General features: G+C 42.2%; 1 protein-coding gene across 1 annotated transcript in view; it reads right to left on the bottom strand.

The window, feature by feature from the left end:
• BAIAP3 (BAI1 associated protein 3) overlaps positions 1-21,798 on the bottom strand; it is a 176,421-nt gene that overhangs the window by 11,953 nt on the left and 142,670 nt on the right. Inside the window, exons 21-30 of the mRNA XM_066577504.1 lie at positions 20,327-20,450; positions 15,182-15,325; positions 13,338-13,433; positions 11,392-11,607; positions 10,510-10,578; positions 8,442-8,521; positions 6,823-6,931; positions 5,134-5,205; positions 3,677-3,760; positions 111-231 (exon numbers count right to left, since the gene is read on the bottom strand). Of these exons, the coding sequence (XP_066433601.1) occupies positions 111-231; positions 3,677-3,760; positions 5,134-5,205; positions 6,823-6,931; positions 8,442-8,521; positions 10,510-10,578; positions 11,392-11,607; positions 13,338-13,433; positions 15,182-15,325; positions 20,327-20,450 (1,115 nt within the window). The remainder of the gene's footprint in view (positions 1-110; positions 232-3,676; positions 3,761-5,133; positions 5,206-6,822; positions 6,932-8,441; positions 8,522-10,509; positions 10,579-11,391; positions 11,608-13,337; positions 13,434-15,181; positions 15,326-20,326; positions 20,451-21,798) is intronic.

Below are 21,798 nucleotides of genomic sequence, written 5' to 3'. Positions count from 1 at the left end.
CAGTGCTGTGTTGATTTTCATAAATCTAATGCATAGATAAAACGGAGAAGGCAATTGAAGAATAACTCAGACATACTCGAGTAATCACTTCATATGTTTATGTTCCTCACCATTTGCATCAAGTGCAATAAGATCCGCAGCGTGCAGCACCTCCACGTACAGCTTCTGTTCTGAAGTCTCATAATAGCACTTAACACTAATTCTTCCATATTTACTGTGCTCGGCTGATCTCTGGAAAACACAATCATTGTGTCATATAATCACACCGCAGCAGTCACATTCATAGCATGGGAAACACTTAGCAAATTAGACCTGATTATGCAATACCGCCAGCTAAAAATAAAGGATGCAGGAGTACAGACAAATTTTAAAGAAGCAACTGCGTAGATTTTTTTCTAAGTTTTATGTCTTCAGCTTTCTCTTGCCTTCAGTTTCTGGGGCAGTAGTCATGTGACCAATCATGTGACTGCACCTGCGCTCCTGCCAGCGGGTTTTAAATGTCCTCAGGATTTTGTAATTTTTTATGGACCAGATGAACACTTCGGTTAAGTGTTGCAACGCGTTGCCAGAATAAATTTTGTCTACTATCCTGTGTCTCCTGCCATAGCGCACCCAATACCCTCTCATCTTCATTTGTGCTCTATTGGCTAATTAGAGGCTCCCTGCCGATATGGTTCTGGGGAAGCTGCTGCTCATTTCTGACGGCTCGCAAGCAGGTTGCACCACCAGCACAATCCCTCCAGGCAACCCTACTCCTAACTCTCATGGTCCCACTAGCCCACACTTATTGTACTATGGAGTGCTGATATTTTTGATTTTGACTAGCTTCCTCTGTGGATTTATCGTAGTTAGTGAATGGATTTAGTTAAAACCTCATTCACTTACATTGTACTGTACTTTGTTGCAGAATTTTGCTCATATAGTAGCCGCAACAATTCCATTATGCGAGAACTCATCTTTACAGTTAACCAGTGTCGGACATACTGTATTAGATCTCTTCCAGCCATCCACCTCCATTAAAAGTAAACAGGCAGTCGTGCATAGATAAATAACTGCCTGTTCGCACAGGCTAATAGTTGCTTGGTTTTTAGGTGAGCTGAAAACCAAGAAACTTCAACAAGTGAGCGATTACTTGCCTTGTCTGGGCCCAGGTAAAAGCACCCTAACCTGTGGCTATCCATCTGTTGTGAAACTGCAAATATCAGTATGCCCTCTTGTTGGCACAGCATGCTTGTAAGAGGCATAAAAATGTTGGCTTTGTGAAGTGCATTAGTGGCTATGACTACTACTGTTTGTAGCTACTGCTAATGTTCATTATGCAACTATTTAAGTGGATTGATGTATCAGAAACTGCCATGGCCTTAGTGAACTGTTGTGTGTTCAGTCTTGTCTCCAGTCTTGTGACCATTCTGCTGCTTCTATAACTTGGTCAATGTGCTGGGTAGAGCTTGTAAGTCTGTTTGATAAATGGTCAGGCATGTCCAGCCCCACAGTGTGGTGCCTGTATGTGCTACAAATAGCTGGGTGTGGCAACGATGATGATGTTGTTAGAGCAGTAAATATGAATCCATTTTGTGTCTTGCATCTATCTTGTATGCTTCAACCTGTAATATCATATTGTTGACATTTTCATTTTTGCGAGAACTTTTCAGATGTACATCTAAAAAGCAACCTTCCTCGGTCAGTACATCATGTTCTGTTCAGTACTTTGAGACAAGAGAACCAGACTACACAACCTTGGTACTATCCGCACTAGTTCTTCATGAGAAGGTCATTTTACAGAAGTCTTATGAGACATAGTTCCAATCGGCCTGAGAAAGGTCCTGCCTGACAACTAAGATGTCACTGTTCTTGTTTAGTTTCAACATCCAATGATAATAAATTATAATTATTAACCCTTTCCAATCCAATTTGTTTCCTGGTTTTCCTAGGGGGCTTACTCTTTTTCTGCCGTTATACAACGGCGCTATATGCTGGCCAAAGCCAGTACTGCATGAGGTGACACGTTGGATAGGCTCCGACAGCAGAGAGGGTGGCAATATACAGTAATAGAAGCTCGACAGATGTCTTCCAACATCGGAGCTGTACAGCCTTAAATCATAATGTCTTTAGACGTCAGACAGTGGATTGGAAAGGGTTAAAAGTGAGGCATGTTCTAGCCTTGTTTCATGTCTTTGTATATATACTTCTGCTTGTTAATGGAATAAAGAGATGACTTTCAACCACATCCAATGTGTGTGTGTGATTTGTAAGCTTCTTCAAGCTCAAAAATAAACAATTAATTTGGATACCTAAAAACATACCAATTAGCAAATATTTATTTACGCTTACAATGTCATTGCCATAGTGGTGGCGTGCAAGCAAGTACAAGAAGTCTGTGCCAGGTTGGGTGTGGCCTGAATTCATAGTTGTGAAAGAGCCCTAAAAGGGAACCTGCCATTTATAAGCACCATAAATGCGCTGCCATCGTGCACTATTCGTTCATCGATGATTTCCAGCAAGCTAGAAGTCATTGATGACTGTTATCAGCGCTACACGCTGATTTTCTTAGCGGGTGGTGCTGATAGTATTCTTTCAGCTGGTATCCCGCTGGCAGTTCTCAGTGGGAGACCAGCTAAAAGCTCTGAGAACAATGCAGCTGTTTGCATGTACAAAACAGCTGCTTTGTTCTCAGAGCTATCGTGGCGGTATCCTGCTCAGCCTACATAACGCTTAAGTAACTCAAAAATGATCACTCAAAACTGTCACTCAAACTGTCGTTTGAGCGATTTTTGAGCAATTATCTTTCAATATAAATGGGCCTTTAGTTTATGGTGCTTATAGGAGGTGACAGATTGGGTACAGTCAAAAGCACTGTGCTGTGTGATAGCTCTGGAGCCTCCTGATTGGCACTGAGTGTGCCCTGGGGTCAGTTTGAACCAAGCTTACAGAGCTACTGTTGTTGACTTGCTCATAGAGAGTGGAAGCATTTATTGTGATTGTAAACCATTGTGAATAGAGATGAGCGAGCATACTCGCTAAGGGCAATTGCTCGATCGAGCATTGCCCTTAGTGAGTACCTGCCTGCTTGAGAGCAAAGATTCGGCTGCCGGCGGCGGGGGAGAACGGGGAGGAACAGAGGGGAGATCTCTCTCTCCCTCTCTCCCCCCTGCTCATGGCCGCAACTCACCTGTCACCCGCGCCGGCAGCTGAACCTATTCTTCCGAGCGGGGAGATACTCGCTAAGGACAATGCTCGATCGAGCAATTGTCCTTAGCGAGTATGCTCGCTCATCTCTAATTGTGACTTGTCAAGTATGTCCTGGAGCCATGCCAGGCCTGCTATCTAAAGAGATAGTGTATTGATTCTGCAAGAGCCGAAAAGCTGACAGTGTTGCCAAGCATTGAAGCTGTATTGCAAAGTTTTGAAACTGTGTGCCAAGTTCTTGAGACAGTGCTACTTAATCAGCTGCCAAGTCAAGACTGTTACTGTTTATTGCAATATGCCTGGTGTCTCTTAATCTACCTATCCTTGGTATCCTCTCACAAGCTAGCAGTTCCAACGTCACAACTGCCACATGTAGAGAAAAAACTCTTTTTAGATAGACATAAAAAAAAACAAATAACAAATTAGTAAATGAATGAACTATCTCAGATTTGAAATGCTAATCTTTATATTTAGTGTTTAACATGATTACCTGCTCCTTAATGTTATCCAGATAGTACTTTTCAATAAGTTCACTTGTAGAACATTTATTGAGACGCAGCTCTTCTTCCAAAAACTGAGAGTTAAAAGAAAATCCAATAAATTAATATTTCCCCATTATAATTACACACAATATACTGCACATAGTAATTATTATTTAGAATGAAATACAAAGCTTCTGAGTGTGATGCTTATCCATGTAACCATCATATATACCAATTAAAAAGTATATATATTAAAAAAACATCCTTGGTAAAATGTATACACTGTGTTATGTCTAGTGGGTATTATTGTATCTTGACGCCACCAGAAGCTTGGGGTTTGACAGGGCTTGGATACAGGAACGCCCCTGTAACACCTCTAGCTCCTGATAGGCTGACGTCAGTAAGGACCTTGCATTATTAGTTATACAAATATCCATGTTACACCTGTAACATGGAAGTATTTACAACTACTAATATAAGGCTAACTGCTAAATAATCCCTAACCGTCCAGGGCACCCAAAAATCGCCACACAAGATGCAGAAATGTGTAGGAGCCGTCCCCCTTCCATGTAGCCTTGGCAAGTGCTCGCTGCGGACACAAGGCAGGCGGAAACCAGAGAGCAGCAGCAGCTGGAAAGGGCCGCACTGCACTCTGCTTCCGCCGGTGTGTGAGCATAGACTGCATGCACTACAGCTGGCGCTCAGGGGAGAAGGAACCAGCGGGGAACTGCTGCTAAACACACCAGAGCAGCGGGGAGCTCAGTTAACTGTCGGGGAACCGGGGAAAGCCAAAGCAGCATGGCGGAGGTTACCTCTGCGTTGGCCTGGGGACACTGACAGCAGCGGGGAGCTAAGCAAACGGGCGGGGATTGTGGGACAGCAAAAGGAGCATCATGGAGCTTAAATGTTGGGCGCCCCAGAAAGCCTGGCACAGTGACAGCCGCAGTGGCGAGTACACGTTTTGGCCAAAAGCTGGGAGGGAAATTCCTACTCGCCTTCCAGAATCTGCAGTGGAGCCATGTCAGCAGCCAATCAGATACAGGGGACATCACCTGCCTGTCAGTCTTGGAATGGAATCAAAGCTGCATTGGACAGCGCAATGTGAAAGAAGCCTTAGATTACATGACTGTCTTTAAAGGGCATATAAGCCACATGGAGATTCCAACGAGGAATCAGCAGAATTCTTACTGTCACTTTGGATGTGAATGGTGAAGTAAACAGCAGGTTAAAATCAGCGCAAGTAAATAAAAATGATTTACAAGGTTTCTCAATTTTATAGTCAAGATTTGAATTTTCCTTTAAAAATGTTTCCATGCAAATGCAGGATACTCAGTCTGAGAGATTATTTCATCATTATGGTTCTTCTCCATGAGCAGAGAATGTGATGCTGATCTTTGACAAGTCATGTGTGCGGCTCCAGCGTTCCAACTACCAAATTACAAAGATAGTAATTAAAGTCAATCACCCGGTAATCTCCGTTCCGCAAGGTGTCCAAAGGTAACCCTTGTCCTTCTGCATGGAAAAAGTCTACAAGAGCCTGTCAGAAAGAAAGCACTCATTAGCAAGACGGATTACATGGTGCTGCCAATGTTCCCAGACAGGTGACTTATTGCTACCTAGCAGGTCATCGCACTGTCGCTGCCACCTCATGGAACGAACCACAGGGAAGTGCACTGAAATGTCTATGGCTCATGTTTAAAGTTGCAGTTCTCTCCATACGATATGCAGCGGAGAGCTTGTATACATAATACATTTTAAAGGGTTTTCTGCTTTTATGTACAAGGTACTTAAAGCAAGACCCTTATTTCGGCTTGTAATTTGTGTAGAACTGCACTCATTTTTAAAGTCTAGTGTTTATTGATTCTGCAACGGGTGTTTTGCTCATCGGGGGCAGCAGTTCAAATTTCTAGAGTAGGTGGGGCTCATTTATCAAAACTTTCTAACAGTAAAGCCCCTTTTACACATCACGATTATCATGCAAATCACCCCTTGGATCGATCGTTCGTATGATAATTGCTACTCTCAGAGCAATCATAGGAGCACAGGATCAAGTCTCCAACAGGGACATAAAAAATAAATAAAAATGGTTTAAAAAAAATTGTTCATACTTTTTCCTCTGTGTTTAAGAAAATTAAAATTAAAAACCCCTGTTTGGTATTGTCACATCCATAACAACCTGCACAATAAATTAAATACACTTTTTATCCTGCATGACAAACGCTAGAAAAAAAAGCAGACCCAAAATGCTTTTTACTGTTCATTTCACTTTCCAAACAAAAGTGATCAAAAAAGCCATATATATCCCGAAATGGTACCAATAGAAACTACAGCTCATCACGCAAAAAACAAGCCATCGCATAGCTCCATCAATGGAAAAATAAAAAAGTAATAGGACTGAATGCAGCAATGCAAAGTATTTTATGGTTTTTATGGTGCCAAAGTGGAAAAACCTAAAAGAAATGTCTAACTTTGGTATTATTATAATCTTACCAACCCCCAGCAAAAATAATGTAATTTAGGCCGGCTGTCCACAGGCGATGTGGGAGCAAGAACCGACGACGAATCTCCGCCGGTCAGCCCTATCTCATGCTGCAAATTGCCCGCCACAAGTGGAGAATCGCAATGGACAGGTGCTGGTGCTTCCCATAGCATTGCTATGGGAAGCGTCGGCCGGCGTGATTCACCGGTGGTTACTGCCGGCGAATACACTGCCATGGACAGGGGGCCTTATGCTGCATGATTGCTATAAAAAATGTAAAAACAAAAAACAATGGCAGTATTAGTTTTTCCTCCCTGCCCTCCAAAAAAAATAAAAGCTATGCAATACATTATGTGTACCCAAAAATGATACCAATAAAAACCACAGCTCGCCATGCAAATTACAAGCTGTCATATGGCCATGTCGATAGAAAAATAAAGTTATGGTTTTTTGAAAAGTGGAGATGAAAATGCCTAAAAAAAATCGCTGTGTCCTTCGGTCCTAAATAGGCTATGTCACTAAGGGATTAAAGTTCCATTTGAGTACAGGTTTGGTACATTAGACTGACTAGAGTGGCTTTCCTCTCTGGTGGTTACAGCTAATGACCAGTTCTATATGTGAAGCCACATTACACTAACCGGCAAGTTTTGTTCTATGCATTAGGGAATTATTTACCTCCAGTGTATAATAAAATCGTCCATAGAACTCGACAGACACTCCTCTGTTGGAGTCCACTGCATCAATAATAAACTTCAAGAGGAGCCACCACAGAGCTTCAAGAACCCTACGGCAAAGAGAATGAACAGCGGAGATATAATCCATAACCGGTACAATGTGACGTGCTCAGTGTTCTCAATTCTAGCTCAGTACATACTATCATTAAACAAATCGTCAATACGTAGTCGCCCACTACACTGTAAATAAGATCTGTAGGCATGAAGTCATCTCTGTCCAATTATGAACTATGACAGATAAATTCATACAATCTATTCAGAAAAGACTGAATTCATAAATGTATAGATAGCAAAAACAAGCTATGTATGTCACCGTAAAAGGTATGTACACTTATGCAACAATTTGTTTTCTATGCGCCAATGCATCTAAACAAAAAAAAACAAAGCAACTTTACAAAGTCTTTATTAAAAAAGATCCTACTATTTTGTGTCTCCAGCTCCTACGCAGATCTATGTGTCTCCATCGTTACACAGTAGAATCCTGGTGCAGTTTGATTCTGCGGTTGTGTTTTACTCTCTTCCATCTGACCCTGCTTCAATGGTCTATAGAATATAATGGAGAGAACTGGAGTAATGGAGTAATACATGACTGCAGAGTCAGACTACACATTGAAGGTTGTTTGTAGTCTGTCACCGTGGAGACACATAGATCTTTCGAGTGGCTGCATAGAAAACCAGAGATTACTCATAATAACCATTTATAAAGGTACTTCATTATTTTTTAAATGCATTGTAGAATGAAATTAAATGGATTGCAAAAGTATACATAGCTGTCAAGTATTTATGCCTTAAATATTTTACAGCTTCTATGTGTTTGTCAATATTTCCAATAATAGTGATATCAAACCTCTTATTTTTAGTCAGTGCTTATTCAGTGTAATTTTCATCATCTTTTGAACTGTCTTTTCTGAAAATAGTGTTTAAACATGTTTTCCAGGGCAATACTATTGATAACTTATCCTCATGGTAGGTCATTAATAGTTAATCTTCTCCAGTCTGTGTATTGGGATAAGATCAGTGCTCCAAGTAGGGCTGAAAAGGATATGGATTAACTTGCTGATCGGTGTGGGTCTCACTGCTGAGACCCCACTAATCTCCAGAACGGGACTCCTGTATCTTGCTCTGTCACTGACGGTGTCGCTTCTTCCCCCGAAATCACATCAGCATGAAGGAAGCACTGGATGAAAATATATGAGTGGACGCCACTCTGATATCTCCGCAGCCCCACTGATAGTAAATGAAGCGGTGGTGTGCTTGTGCGAACAGAGTTCCGTTCAGTCTCCTCCTCACTGTGGGGGGTGTAGTAATCCTGCAGTGGGGAGGCAGAGGTATTAGGGATCCTCGATCTTGAGATCTGTATAGGTCTCAACAGTGAGACCCCCACCTATCAGCATGTTATTCGCTGTCTTGTGGACCCCTTCATTATCATTCATTCTTAAATGTCACTAATAGTAGAATGTTAAACAATGTGACTGCATATAGCGAAGTCTTCAGGTAACATGTCTCCCAACTTCACCTGTGTGATTTATTGACGTGACACAAGAGGCGCTCAGCTCTTACCTGTACAAGTTTTCCTTCACCAAAGTTTCATTTAGTATAATTAATTTGTCATCAAGATATTTCATTAGGGGAGACACAGCCTGGAACAGATTACACACCATATGTCAGTGATTAAAATGACAGCTAAATTACCAATGTTCCATTGGATGAGTCGTAAAGTCCAAATTAATTCTGATTATCACTGTAATTATTCCCGTATTTGTGCAGATCTTCATAAACATGAGAGTGATTGCACTGGCAGGGTGCTAAAAATACAGCACAATGCTCCCCATTCCTGCACATTACAGAATGGGTTTTGCCGATACTACTTTTAGCTTATGGACAAAACGGAGAACAATACGTTACAGCATTAAAGGCAAGTCAAGTCCTTAAATCATCATTAAATAGACATCCTTTTTAGAGTATTAATCCTTTCCAATCCACTATCTGACATCTGAAGACATTCTGATTGAAGGCTGTACAGCTCTGATGTCGGAAGACGTCCGTCAGGGTATTCTTACTGTATATTACTGGACGCTCTGTTGTCGGGGGCCTCTCCAGCATGTCCCACATCGCAGTACTGGCTCTAGCCAGCAGATGGCGCCATTGTAAAATGGCAGAAAGAGAAAGCCCCCTAGGAAACCCTGAATCCAAAATTGGATTGCAAAGGGTTAAGGGAAGATACAACCGTATTTGCAACATAAGATTTAAACTGATGACATTTCTCTTGTTATCAGCCATTGCATGGCCACATTCTCACATGCAAATTACCATGACAGCCTTATATTTTGATTGTAGCTCACCATAATCTGTTGTTGATAGTACAATCAGTGGGACAATAATGAAATCGAGATGATTTCAGGTCTTCTGCTTCTGACAATATTTTATTATTACCTATTTTTTTGCACTGCTATATGTTGGAAGTACACTTGTCCATCCTGTTGGCCAGTTATAATCTTGTGTTGTAGTTTCATGTAGCTGCAGACTGTTACAATTGTATCGTTGTGTATCATTGTGGATAAGAGCTATTGGCCTGAAGACTATGTGCTGTTATAGTCTACCACTTGTATAATGAGGACAAGGTTACCCATCTCAGGTGGCCATATATTTACAACTCAATCTAATTGCTTCACCGGTTTCTAATATATGAACATCACTATCAGCGATAGTTCAAAGTAAGATGCTAAAAGGAACCTTGTCATCAGAAGATATTCCTATCAGATAAGGCCTTTTCTATAAAGTCCTAACAATTTCACCTACTAAAAGGTCCCTTAAAATGCTGACTGGTTGGCCACAAATAGTGAGTTCTATCATGACCCCGTCCAGCAGTCTTGTCACACTTTCAAGGGTGGATGAGAGAAGTCTTACAGTTTATAATAAGAATAATCTTTATTTGTATAGCGCCAACTTATTGGGGGAGCTCAATCAGGGCGGGGTGGTACAGAAGATGTGGGGCAGGAAGTGAACAGGAGGGCGTCATTTGACGGCACGGACTAAATTAGGAGAGTTGGTATGCTTCTTTGAAGAGGTGGGTCTTTAGGGCACATCTGAAATTCCATGAGTCAGGGATTGTCTTGGGACAGAGCATTCCATAGGGTCGGAACTCCCTCCTTCTGCCCTGTATTCTGTTAAATGCAGCTGTTACACTTGTACCAACTAGTTCATCTTTGATCATACAGTTCTAATCTATGATCACACATTGCAGAGTCAATTTGAACCAAAATCTGTGTGCAATTTTTGATACGGATATTCATAGCCAAATTCAATCATTGCATTGCAGTGAGTAAATTCTGCTGTGAAAATCTGTGGAATTGGGTAATAAATGGAGCATGCTGCAGATTTGAGAATCTCTAGCATGACTATTCTTCGCTTTGGATTTTTTCAGCTGTAAGTGGATTGGGTTTTTATTTTAAATTCCATTCACTTACATTGTATTGTACATTCCTGCGGAACTTCAGCTCACATTCTTTAGCTGGAATTCCGCAGCATTTCGGTGTGTTTGAACTTGTGATAGTTTCCCTTTCATTGAACGTTTAGCTTATTTCATGCTATACAACTGCCAGTAAAACAGAGCTGCTCATATACACACCTCATCATTCTGGATGGAGTCTGGTGATAAACTTATGTGTTGTATATATTTCTTTATATCTCCGATCATCTGCAATGACAGCAGAAATGCTTTTTACATATTATATAGAACAGAGTGTTATTTGTGCAGATAAGACATAGACGATGACCACATAGGGGGTTGGGATTTTACAAATGAACGAAAAGTAGGTGTTCCTAAGCAAGGCTTATAATGTCTCGATAACGAGGATTTGAATGTTGGTAGGAATGCTGATATGACCTGACTTATCTCATTGACGTTTCAGAATATCCTACTGTAGAGATGTCCATTTAATGTAAAACATGCTGGCCAGGTCATCTGATTTTAGCTATATTCCTGTAATATAAGACCAAAATCAGCCAGACACTTGAAAGAACTGTAAGCTGAACACATCCAGAGGAACAAAGGATAGGGCATGTTGAAATCCAGCATGCCCGATCCCTATATCCCAATTACCCGCCATCGAAGTACAGCTGGGAATTCCCCATATACGTCAATCTCAGTGAAGTCAGCAGGTTTGGATGGTATTTTTTTCAAATGTATGGTCAGCTTAAGACTACATAGATAAAATCCAGACCTCGGTATCCCTCGCCATATCAGAGTTACGTAGCAAACGTCCACCAGTGACCCCCAATTGTAGAATGGGGACTTTGCTTGCTGTATGTTCATCTGAACATGTTTGGGTCAACTTGCAACAAGCCACAACCATTGTTGCAGAGGTATAGCTGCTGGGTCCATAATTCGAGATGAAACTAGACTTGCATTATGCCAGCTGATAAGAACCCTGAGGTGTAAATGGGAGGCCTCATATAGGTCCCATCTGCTAATGGAGAATGGTATAGTTCAGTAGAATAATTGCATTACCTTTTCTGTGAGATGTGAGATCATGTTTTTGGCCTCTCTCTGCATGTCTATATCAATGTTTTGGAGCTGGGTACTCAATGCCTTCTGCACCTGCTGCTTCCCATCAGTCCCACTTGTTTGCTCCACTGCTGTCTCAAGAGACTTCCAATCTAGATCTTTCAGGATGTTACCCATGAATTTCCGCACGTGCTCAATGTTATTCAGGATGATGCAGAGCTGCTCAAAGAAAATCAATAAAAAATGTATAGATAACATTAAAGCGGTTGTGACAAGTTTCATAGTTATCCCCTATCCACAGGTGAGGATTTGACCACTGGGACCTACATCGATCCCAAGAACTACTTTCCTTGGTTGTATTTGTAAACTTAGGCCCCAGAGAGATGTATGCCAAAACGGTAGGAACCCATCTTTACAAAGTTATGATTAAACCGCCTGTCATTAGTGTTAGGACCCATCCGAAAGTATGGTCACCTGGATGTTGGTGTATGGGCCAATATACTTTGATCAAACTATATATTAAGAACCTTGCATTTTTTATGTGGCTAGTATATGCATTACAGTTATGTATTTTTCTGATTAAAAAATCTATTTAAGTGCTGTTGCCATGTGTTTATGGGTGCCATAATCGGGATCCATGTAAAACAAGCAACGAATATGGCTGTATGCAAGGGGCCGAAACGGGTTTTTTTTTTTTTTAAACCCCCCCCCGTTCGGCGCGAGACAACCCCGATGCAGGGGTTAAAAAAACCACCCGCACAGCGCTTACCTGAATCCCGGCGGTCCGGCGTCTTCATACTCACCTGCTGAAGATGGCCGCCGGGATCCTCTGTCTTCATGGACCGCAGGGCTTCTGTGCGGTCCATTGCCGATTCCAGCCTCCTGATTGGCTGGAATCGGCACGTGACGGGGCGGAGCTACACGGAGCCCCATTCAGAAAAGAAGAAGACCCGGACTGCGCAAGCGCGGCTAATTTGGCCATCGGAGGGCGAAAATTAGTCGGCACCATGGAGACGAGGACGCCAGCAACGGAGCAGGTAAGTATAAAACTTTTTATAACTTCTGTATGGCTCATAATTAATGCACAATGTACATTACAAAGTGCATTATTATGGCCATGCAGAAGTGTATAGACCCACTTGCTGCCTCGGGACAACCCCTTTAAAGACTACAGGATCTGATTGAAATCCGTGGAGTTTGCAGTACCTCATTGACTTCTCTGAACTCCTGCCCCTTTTCAGAATAATCCGATTACCTCCAACCTTCCTGCCAGTTAAATACACAGCAGTATAGTGAGTGCTGTCACTCTAGATGATGCGGGTGAGTAGAGGCTGGCGCTGCGTTGACCCCACAACTCCAATTTCCCTTTGGAGAGGACTTTCAAAGCATTTTTATTCTGAAACACCGCAGCCAGAAGTCGGAATACTATGAAAAAGGATAGAACCTGTGATCTCTATGGCTCTGATAAATACTGATTGCTGGGACACCCAGTGGTATCCCCATTTCCTGTGATCAATATCTCCAAGAGGGGAATCACAATATAAGGAGGGTTTTTCAGAACTGGAAAACAGTGAAGGTTTGTTCTGTGGCTTTTTAAGGGGTTGTCTGATTTCCAAATATTCCATTAGTGGATTCCGAGTTAATAGAAGGGGTTTACAAAGAGTGTATTTTGCTCTGGAGGACTCAGCACTTTCATGCCTTATATGGACCCACTATTGATTTAAATGGGAAATGTGCAATACTACATTTCACCTGCAGTGGTGCTGCAGGAAAATTGCACACTTGTTGGCAGGTTCCCTCACAGATTACATATGATTGCCATGGTCCCAGCATCAGGAAATCCTGTCATCAGCTTCTGCACATGGCAGCTTTTTAAAACATGATTGTTCAAAGCAGACAACCCATTTAATACCTAAAGTGGAACATGTTTAACTTGACAAGTGACTTACCTGCTCTGTAATTACGGACTGTCCTGCTGATTGGTGACTTTTATCAACTTTACGTTTAATCGCTTCTGAATAATATATAGCTGATTTGCACATATCCTAAAGCAGAGAACAATTGCATACTTATTGGTTTAAGAAAAACATTCTACCGTAGTAATAAACTAATATAACTTATGTGTTAAATCACATCTCCATGAAGAATCCTCATTACCCGGGATTAAATTGGTAGTTAAGTTATATACTGGGTGTAAGGCATGCTTTAGGGGGAGCTAAAATATTAACCTCTTTCCACTGCTCTTCACCAGAGATCTTTACATTAACCTCTTTCACAGCTCTAGGCCACCAGAGATACAGACAACCATCACAGCACTAGGCCTAGCTGCTGTTTAACACGTATCTCTTCCCACAATGTATATGTCCTGGGTGTGGGGGGTATGTATGAAGTCTGATCTGGAGCAGAGCTCGCAGCATATTTGACTGGTGTAAGCGGTCTTTGACAGCTGACACCTAGCCGATACTGCTGCAATCAACGTTCATGCCGATTGTGGCTGTGAACCATTTAAATGTCACTGTTAATTCTGACATCGGCATCTAAATCCCCTAATCGGCATTGAGATCGCGAGGTTCTGTCCGGATGTCATGCAAACCAGGAGCCCTCTGAAGGCCCCCAAAGCAGACACATATTTCTGCCTGTTAAGATGTGACTGTGGCTTATCTTAATAAAATGCTGGCAGAAATACCATATACTGCATAGTGAAGTATTGCAGTATACGGTATAGGGGATCAAGCAATCGCGAGTTCAAGTCCTCTTAGGGAACTAAAAAACCCTTTCCAGTATTTGTAATTAAAAACATCAAAAGAAAAGCAAAAAACATACTTGGTACAGCCATATCTGTAAAAATCATATCTATCAAGGTAACTCATTAGTTATCCAGCATGGTGAACATCGTCATAAAAAAAAATACACAATCCCAGAACTGTGCATTTTGGTCACCCTGTCTCCATAAAAAAAAGTTATAAAAAGTGATTAAAATTCAATATCAAAATCGTCCCAATAGAAACTAGAGGATGTCCCACTAAAAAGAAGCACTTACCAGCTATGTTAACCAAAATATAAAAAAGATATGTTGGTCAGAAGATAGAGGCACTGGCTGAGAGAATCAAGTTAACATGTCATATTTGCCGCAGTGTGCACGCCACAGAAACAAGACCCCCCCCCCCCCCAAGATGGCAGAATTGTGGGTTTTTTCCATTTCACACCACTTAGAATTTTTCCAAAGGTTTCTCAATACATTATATGGTAAAATAACAAATTGTCCTGCAAAAAACAAGCCCTCAGACATCTACGTTGACGGAAAATTAACCCTTTCCAATCCACTGTCTGACGTCTGACGACATTATGATTTAAGGCTGTACAGTTTCGATGTTGGAAGACGTCCATCGAGGTTCTCTTACTGTATATTGCCAGCCTCACTCTGCTGTTGGAGCCTATCCAGCGTGTCACCTCATGCAGTACTGGCTTAAGCCAGCAGATAGCACCATTGTGTAACGGCAAAAAGGGCTGCATCACATGTATATATCACTGTACATAAGGCTGATATATAAATAACAATTGGTGCTTTGTATATTAATATTTATTTGATGCGGTTCTGTACTGCCTGACTTAGAACAAAAAGTGCCTAGTTACTTTACTTTGTCGCTCACTACAGTAGTTACAAAGGCTTAGAGGAACATTGATGTTATCTCTTCAATGAACTATAATAAATAAATCCTAACCTCTCAGCCTGTTGGATGAAGAATTATTTTACACAGTTACTTTGCCTATGTACAATGGTTTCCCGACTTACATCAGAAAGTTGAGTTAAAAAGACAAAGGCCTCGGAGGAGTCCGGCCAGGCGAGCTGTGCCCAGAATTCTCTAATTTGTGAGAAGCATATAGTGACGTCTACCGCTGAGCCGCTGTGCTTAGAAAGAGAGTCCACGTTCTCAAGCTGTGCCAAACAAGGAAATAGAGAAATACTGAAAATTAACAATGTCCGGGAATTATACAACAAATACATGATGTGCATATGGGATGGAGAATCAGGCCAAGCAGAAATCATCGGCCATGATCACCTTAAAGCGAATGTGCTAATTAATTTCTTGCTATATCTTTATACAGCTCTATATATCTGATACAGAGCTCAGGATAGGTCATCCATAGTTGATCGTCTGGGGTCCACTGTAATTACAGGTGCAGCTGTCATTGATTTGAATTTTAGCTGTGCCTGCAATTACCAGCACTGGCCACTGCAAAGAGGTCGGAGCTAACTGCTTCTGCTCCACACTCCTGTGTGTTGTTGCACTCACAGCGGGCACCCAATCAACTGGGGGCATGAGGGGGTGGACTAACGATGATGCAACTATATATGACCTATCCTGAGGATAGAATAAGTGCAAATTCTGGCATAAGGGCAGAGCATGTGCATTATGTGGATGGATATGGACTAATCCATATGTGACAATTCTTGTACCTATTAGGCAATTGAGGGACGGATGAGCTGCTGCTGACTCTCTGCTGATTGATTTCCTGAGGATAAGTCATCAATAGTATTGCCCAGAAAAACCCTTTAATTGATACATTTCTGACTGCCTGGGGCCACCACTAGCAGGAGCTTACTGCATACAGTTATTTTTGTTGTTTGATTACTTTGTGTAATGTAACATTGTATGCAGTGAATGCCTACGTTCACTCTCATAGTGACTGCAGGAAGTAGAATCTTATCATTTAAACCTCTGTATCAGAAAAAAAGAGATTATTTTGCAGTAAAGAAATGAAATCAGCACAAAAAGTTAGCCAAAACATACATTGCCCTACAGTTGTGTCCCAGTGAGCAAAAGGGGCTTCGGAAGGCCATCCTCTCCAGCTGGTTGCTTCGATAATGCCCTTGTTTGACATCGACTTCACTCATAACCCCTTGCTGACAGCTGTTAGAAACAGCTGATAGCAACCAGGTATGTAGTGGACTCTGCTCCCGAGCCCAATCAATACACCCTTCATGATGTATATTTACATGCTGCAGTTGGGAAGTGGTTAAAGGGGTTGTCCAGTTTAGAAAACCCATTTTCATATACCCTATTAAGGAACTTTGGGTTAATAGAGAGGGATTTTCTTCTATTCAGGATCCTCAATGCAGGATCAGAATGCATTGCAGTTACGAGCGTCTCTTTTCTGTCCTTTCCTTTCCAATCCTGCATTACATTGATGCAACTCATTGATATAAATGGACATTGTGTAATGCTTCATTTTTCTTGTGGTGGCGCTGCAGAAAAAATCAACTCATACCACCTGGTCTGCCCAATGATAACAGCGGATCACTCAGGATTCCAGCAGGGGGATACTATGTAATCATCTTATTGTATAAGGATCCGTCTAACAATCAGAATTGTCCAAAGTGAAGAACCCCTTTAAGTAACAGCTAATTTCAAGTTACATAACGACATATTTTAGTAAAAATAAGAATAATAGAATATTATCTTCTGAGGTGAATAACCGGCATTAATAATAGCCGATATTATTATAATCTACTTTCCCAGAATGGTCCAACTTAGATTTTGGTCATCTCTTTTGGACAACTGTTTCCAATAATGCATTTCCCCTCTGTACCGTCGTATCTTGTCTCCACCAGAAGAATGGGTGGAGACAAGATGCACGCCCTAAACCAACAGCCACAACTTGATTGGTTGGGCCGGATAATCAGCTCTTTTAGTTTCGGCGGTGTCTGTTCCCCTCCCCTACATTGCCCTGCCGCAAAGCTCCCAGGCCGGCAAACCCCTGAAGGTGGCACTGCTGTGGGCTTGTAGCTCCGCAGTGCCCAGAGACCTTCTTCCCTGCCGGTGTCGGCCCTGTCATTCCCCAGCCCTGCTGTCAAACCCCTGACACTGTGGGCTCATAGCTAAGCAGTGGCCGCATAGATTCTGCCCTGCTGGTGTTGGTGCCTTTTATTCTTTTATTACCCCCACACTAGCTGTCACTGCCCCCAGCATTCTGCCGCCTGCCGTCCCTGGTCCGCCGAAGTCGGTCACCCACTGTCTGTCTCCTCACCGCCGTCGCATAATGCTTGCAATATGTGACAGCAGCGAAGAGATTGACAGCGCAGGATCCGTAGAGGGGAGAAGGGAGTGTCATTGGCCCCCGGCACTCTGCCTTCTCCGTCCCTGCTCCGGCGCAGACGATTACCCGCTGTCAGTCTCCTCGCCGGCCTCGCACAATGCTTGCAATATGTGAAGCCAGCGAGGACACTGACAGTGCAGAAGCCAGTAAGGGGACAAGGGAGAGCAGCGGGGCCCAGCCAATACAGTTGTGGGCGTTCCTTGTGGGCGTGCATCTTGTCTCCACCCATTCTTCTGGTGGAGACAAGATACAACAGTAACATTCCCCTCCTATGAGCTGATCAGGGGAGGAACTGCTGCTGTAAGCCCCATTGGTCTATTATATAAACCAGACAGACTCTTTAAATGGGTTGTCCCGTGCCGAAACGGGGTTTTTTTTTTTTTCAACCCCCCCCCCCCCCCGTTCGGCGCGAGACAACCCCGATGCAGGGGTTAAAAAAGAACACCGGACAGCGCTTACCTGAATCCCCGCGCTCCGGTGACTTCTTACTTACCCGGTGAAGATGGCCGCCGGCATCTTCTCCCTTGGTGGACCGCAGGGCTTCTGTGCGGTCCATTGCCGATTCCAGCCTCCTGATTGGCTGGAATCGGCACGTGACGGGGCGGAGCTACACGGAGCCCCATTGAGAAAGCAGAAGACCCGGACTGCGCAAGCGCGTCTAATTTGGCCATTAGACGGCGAAAATTAGATGGCAACCATGGAGACGAGGACGCCAGCAACGGAACAGGTAAGTGAATAACTTTTGATAACTTCTGTATGGCTCATAATTAATGCACGATGTACATTACAAAGTGCATTAATATGGCCATACAGAAGTGTATAGACCCACTTGCTGCCGCGGGACAACCCCTTTAATTACTATTTTCTTTTTATATAACTCCCCAACTACAGGGTCTCCCAGCACATGTATGTAGGGTCTAGGTGCACAGCCTTTGGACCTATAGTTTCAAAGCCTCTGAGCCTTCTAATCAGAAGATATTCTGCTGCATCCATAGTTCTTCATTTTCTCAATTTTATTTTTATAGGTAACCACAGTTTTCTAAAAATAAAAGAGCCATATTCCCAGGAGTACCAAGATGATAAGGAATTTGCAGAGATCCAAATTTAAGATCCGATTCCTTTTATGTGTAGTTTCAAAACTAAATTAGTGATGGCATAAAAGATAATCATGGAGCAGTGAAGCCACAAGTTGTAACATCTATGCAGCTGCAAAGTACAAAAAGTGTAAAAGTGTAAAAGGTGGCACGGCACCTGTGTGCAGCTAAAGTAGTGTCAATGACATTCCTGAAAAAGGGAAATAAGAACCTGAGCTGTGATTTAAATGAAAAGGACATATCATCATTTATCCCTTATACACACTGAGGAGCAGATACTGCAACTACAGGGGGTGGAGAAAAATATGGAAACACCTTACGAAATGCATGCAGTTACATGTGATTATAAATCTTATTTCAATAAGACATGTAGACACTGATTTTAATGGAGATAATATGAGACAGATGCTGCTGGGCAGAAGTACCCATCTGCCAGAGCAATAAGGTTTCATTGGTCAGGGGTTTGAGCCACTCAGCTACTGTTACCAGCTGGCTCCCAAAACCACCCAGAGCAGAGCAAGAGGTGAAGTAAAAGCAAATTTGGCAGGAAAGCTCTTAGCCAAGCAGGAGTCAAAAGGGCAGCTTGGTGTAAATGAATAAAAACTCATGCATTTCATACGGTGTTTCTATATTTTTGTCCACCCCCTGTATATACCCCTCTTCACAGAGCTGTTACAGGAACTTTCGGTGTCAAAGCAACAGGGACTGTTGTGGTTGTGCTGGTCTGGGGGGCCATTTAAAAAATGAGTTGTTTTTTTTTTAATTAGGTTAGCTCATTCCCATTATAGCCCTTATTTCTTTGTTCAGTCTTGAAAAAACCTTTTAAAGCTAAGGCTCCATAGTGACTTCTGTTATACAACCTTGAAGTTTCCTTAGGAAGAAAAAAATGTCATGGGCAACTTATGCCAATTTCAAGAATTCTGATCATGTCAAGATTCTTGTGATTTCAGCTCAATTTTTCCCCCATAGGTGGTTGCTTCACTGTATAGAATCAGCAAATCAGCATTACTTCACTGTCATTTATGATATCCTACCAAAAGTAATTGAACACCAGAGGAAGAATCAGATGTACCTGAATATGGAGGATGTCTGGGGAATACCTGTTGCCTGAGTGTGTTGTGCCAACAGTTAAGTATGGCGGATGTTATACATGGCGTGGTCTCAGTCTGTTGGTTACAGTTGATGGAACCATGAACACAGAGGTGTACCCTGACATTCTAGACAATAATGTGCTGCCAATAATATAATACTCTGGGAATGGTCAGCCATACTTCCAACAAAACAACGCGCCTTGTCACAAATACAACACTGTTTTACGTTGGACTGGCCTGCACCGAGCCCTGACCTGAACCCTATTGGACATCTTTGGGACAAATTGGAAAATCAGGTCAGGAAATATGAACAGCATCCATTTGAGTGAACTTGCCAGATGTTTGCAGGATGAATGGAGGGAAATACTAGCTGAAATGTATCAGATGCTAGTAGAAGGTTTGCTACAGGAGTATCTGATGTCATTAGGACAAAGAAGCCCCACTAAGTATTAAGATATGTAAAAAATACTACTTTTGATTATTGCTCAGGTGTTCGATTACTTTTGGTAGGACAGTGTAAATGACAAACAAAGTGCAGTAACAGCGGTTTACTGATTCTATACAGTGAACCAGCCTTGGTCCTCAATCACAATAATGTATTATTGATGTCATACATTACACTAAGTACCAGTGTTTTCTTATGTAACACAATACCTTATCCACTTCTACACCTCGTTGTATCCGCTCACAGGTCTTTTCATGCACGGTTTGCAGCCATGTGTGAATGGACACTTTAAACAGCTCATGGAATCCTGTCAAAGCCAGGGATTTATTGTCTCTGTGGAAACATAAGGCTCATGGTTATTGCTGTATAATATGACCTGAACTAATACTACGTAGAAAGATACAGTTCTGGTTTTATGGTTAAATTTAGTTTGGTTTGGATTGTTGTTTGGTCTGTCCAGCAAGCATGTGTGCATTATGGCAGGTGTAATAAATGGGAGTTAAATGTGATTGTTCCCAGTATATATATATATATAACATTCACACACACTGCAAGACCTCTACTAACATTGACATCTACTAAGGCCAATTTCGAGTAAGGCCGTTTTTTTTTTTAAATCAAAATTTTGTCTCTAGTAACATTGGTTGCCTCTAATAACACCGCCGTGTGCCGGCCTACGTGGCCTTGCTGCTGAACCCATGTGATCTCCTGCTCGGCGTCTCCTCCTCCTCCTGCTGGTAATGTAACCCACCCTTCTCCATCATCAGCAATGATACACTAGTACAGTACAGTACTGTACAATTACATTCCAATGTAACAGCACAGAGACCACAGTGATAATGTTGAGGACAGATAATGATGTCAACTGCAGTCCTATGTAACACCACAGAGAACACAGTGATAACGCTGAGGTCAGATGATGTAGTAGATGTGACCTGCAGTTTTATAACACCACAGATAACACACAGTAACATCTTCAATAACATGCTAAATGTTATTCTTTACAGTAGTCTTTTATATTCCTTTATTATTGTTATTGGTATCAAAGACTATATTTATTACAGAAGATATCACCTGCAGTTCTATGTAACAGCACAGAGAACACAGTGATAACGCTGAGGACAGATGATGTAGTGTAGTATAGCAGATGTCACCTGCAATCCTATGTAACAGCACAAAGAATTCAGTGAGGACAGATGATGTAGTAGATGTGACCTGCAGTCCTATGTAACACCACAGATAATACACAGTAACATGTTCAATAACATATTAAATGTTCATTTATTCTTTACAGTAGTCTTTTATATTCACTTATTATTGTTATTAAAGACCATATTTATTCTCCATTAAATGTGGTTTGGTGTGTTTTTATGGAATGCCTAGAACAAATTAATTGGATTTACATTGATACCTACGGAAATAATTACCTCGAGTAGCAATGGTTTCAGGTAAGGGCTCAGTCACACGGGCGCCGATCCGCCCGTGTTTCTGGACGATAAAGACTGCCGCACCGCGTGCAGATGAATCTCCGCATGACCGGCTCCATTGCCAGCCATGTGTTTTTTCTTCCGGTCAGTGCGGAGAGTTGTCCGTACCTGCAGTCCGGCCGTCTTATCGTCTAGAAACGGATCAGTGCCCGTGTGACTGGGCCCTAAAGCCGATTGCTTTCGGATGGATTACC

Source organism: Eleutherodactylus coqui, chromosome 8 (assembly GCF_035609145.1).
Source record: "Eleutherodactylus coqui strain aEleCoq1 chromosome 8, aEleCoq1.hap1, whole genome shotgun sequence".
Classification (NCBI taxonomy): domain Eukaryota; kingdom Metazoa; phylum Chordata; class Amphibia; order Anura; family Eleutherodactylidae; genus Eleutherodactylus; species Eleutherodactylus coqui.
This window is presented reverse-complemented; position numbering and strand designations above follow the sequence as displayed.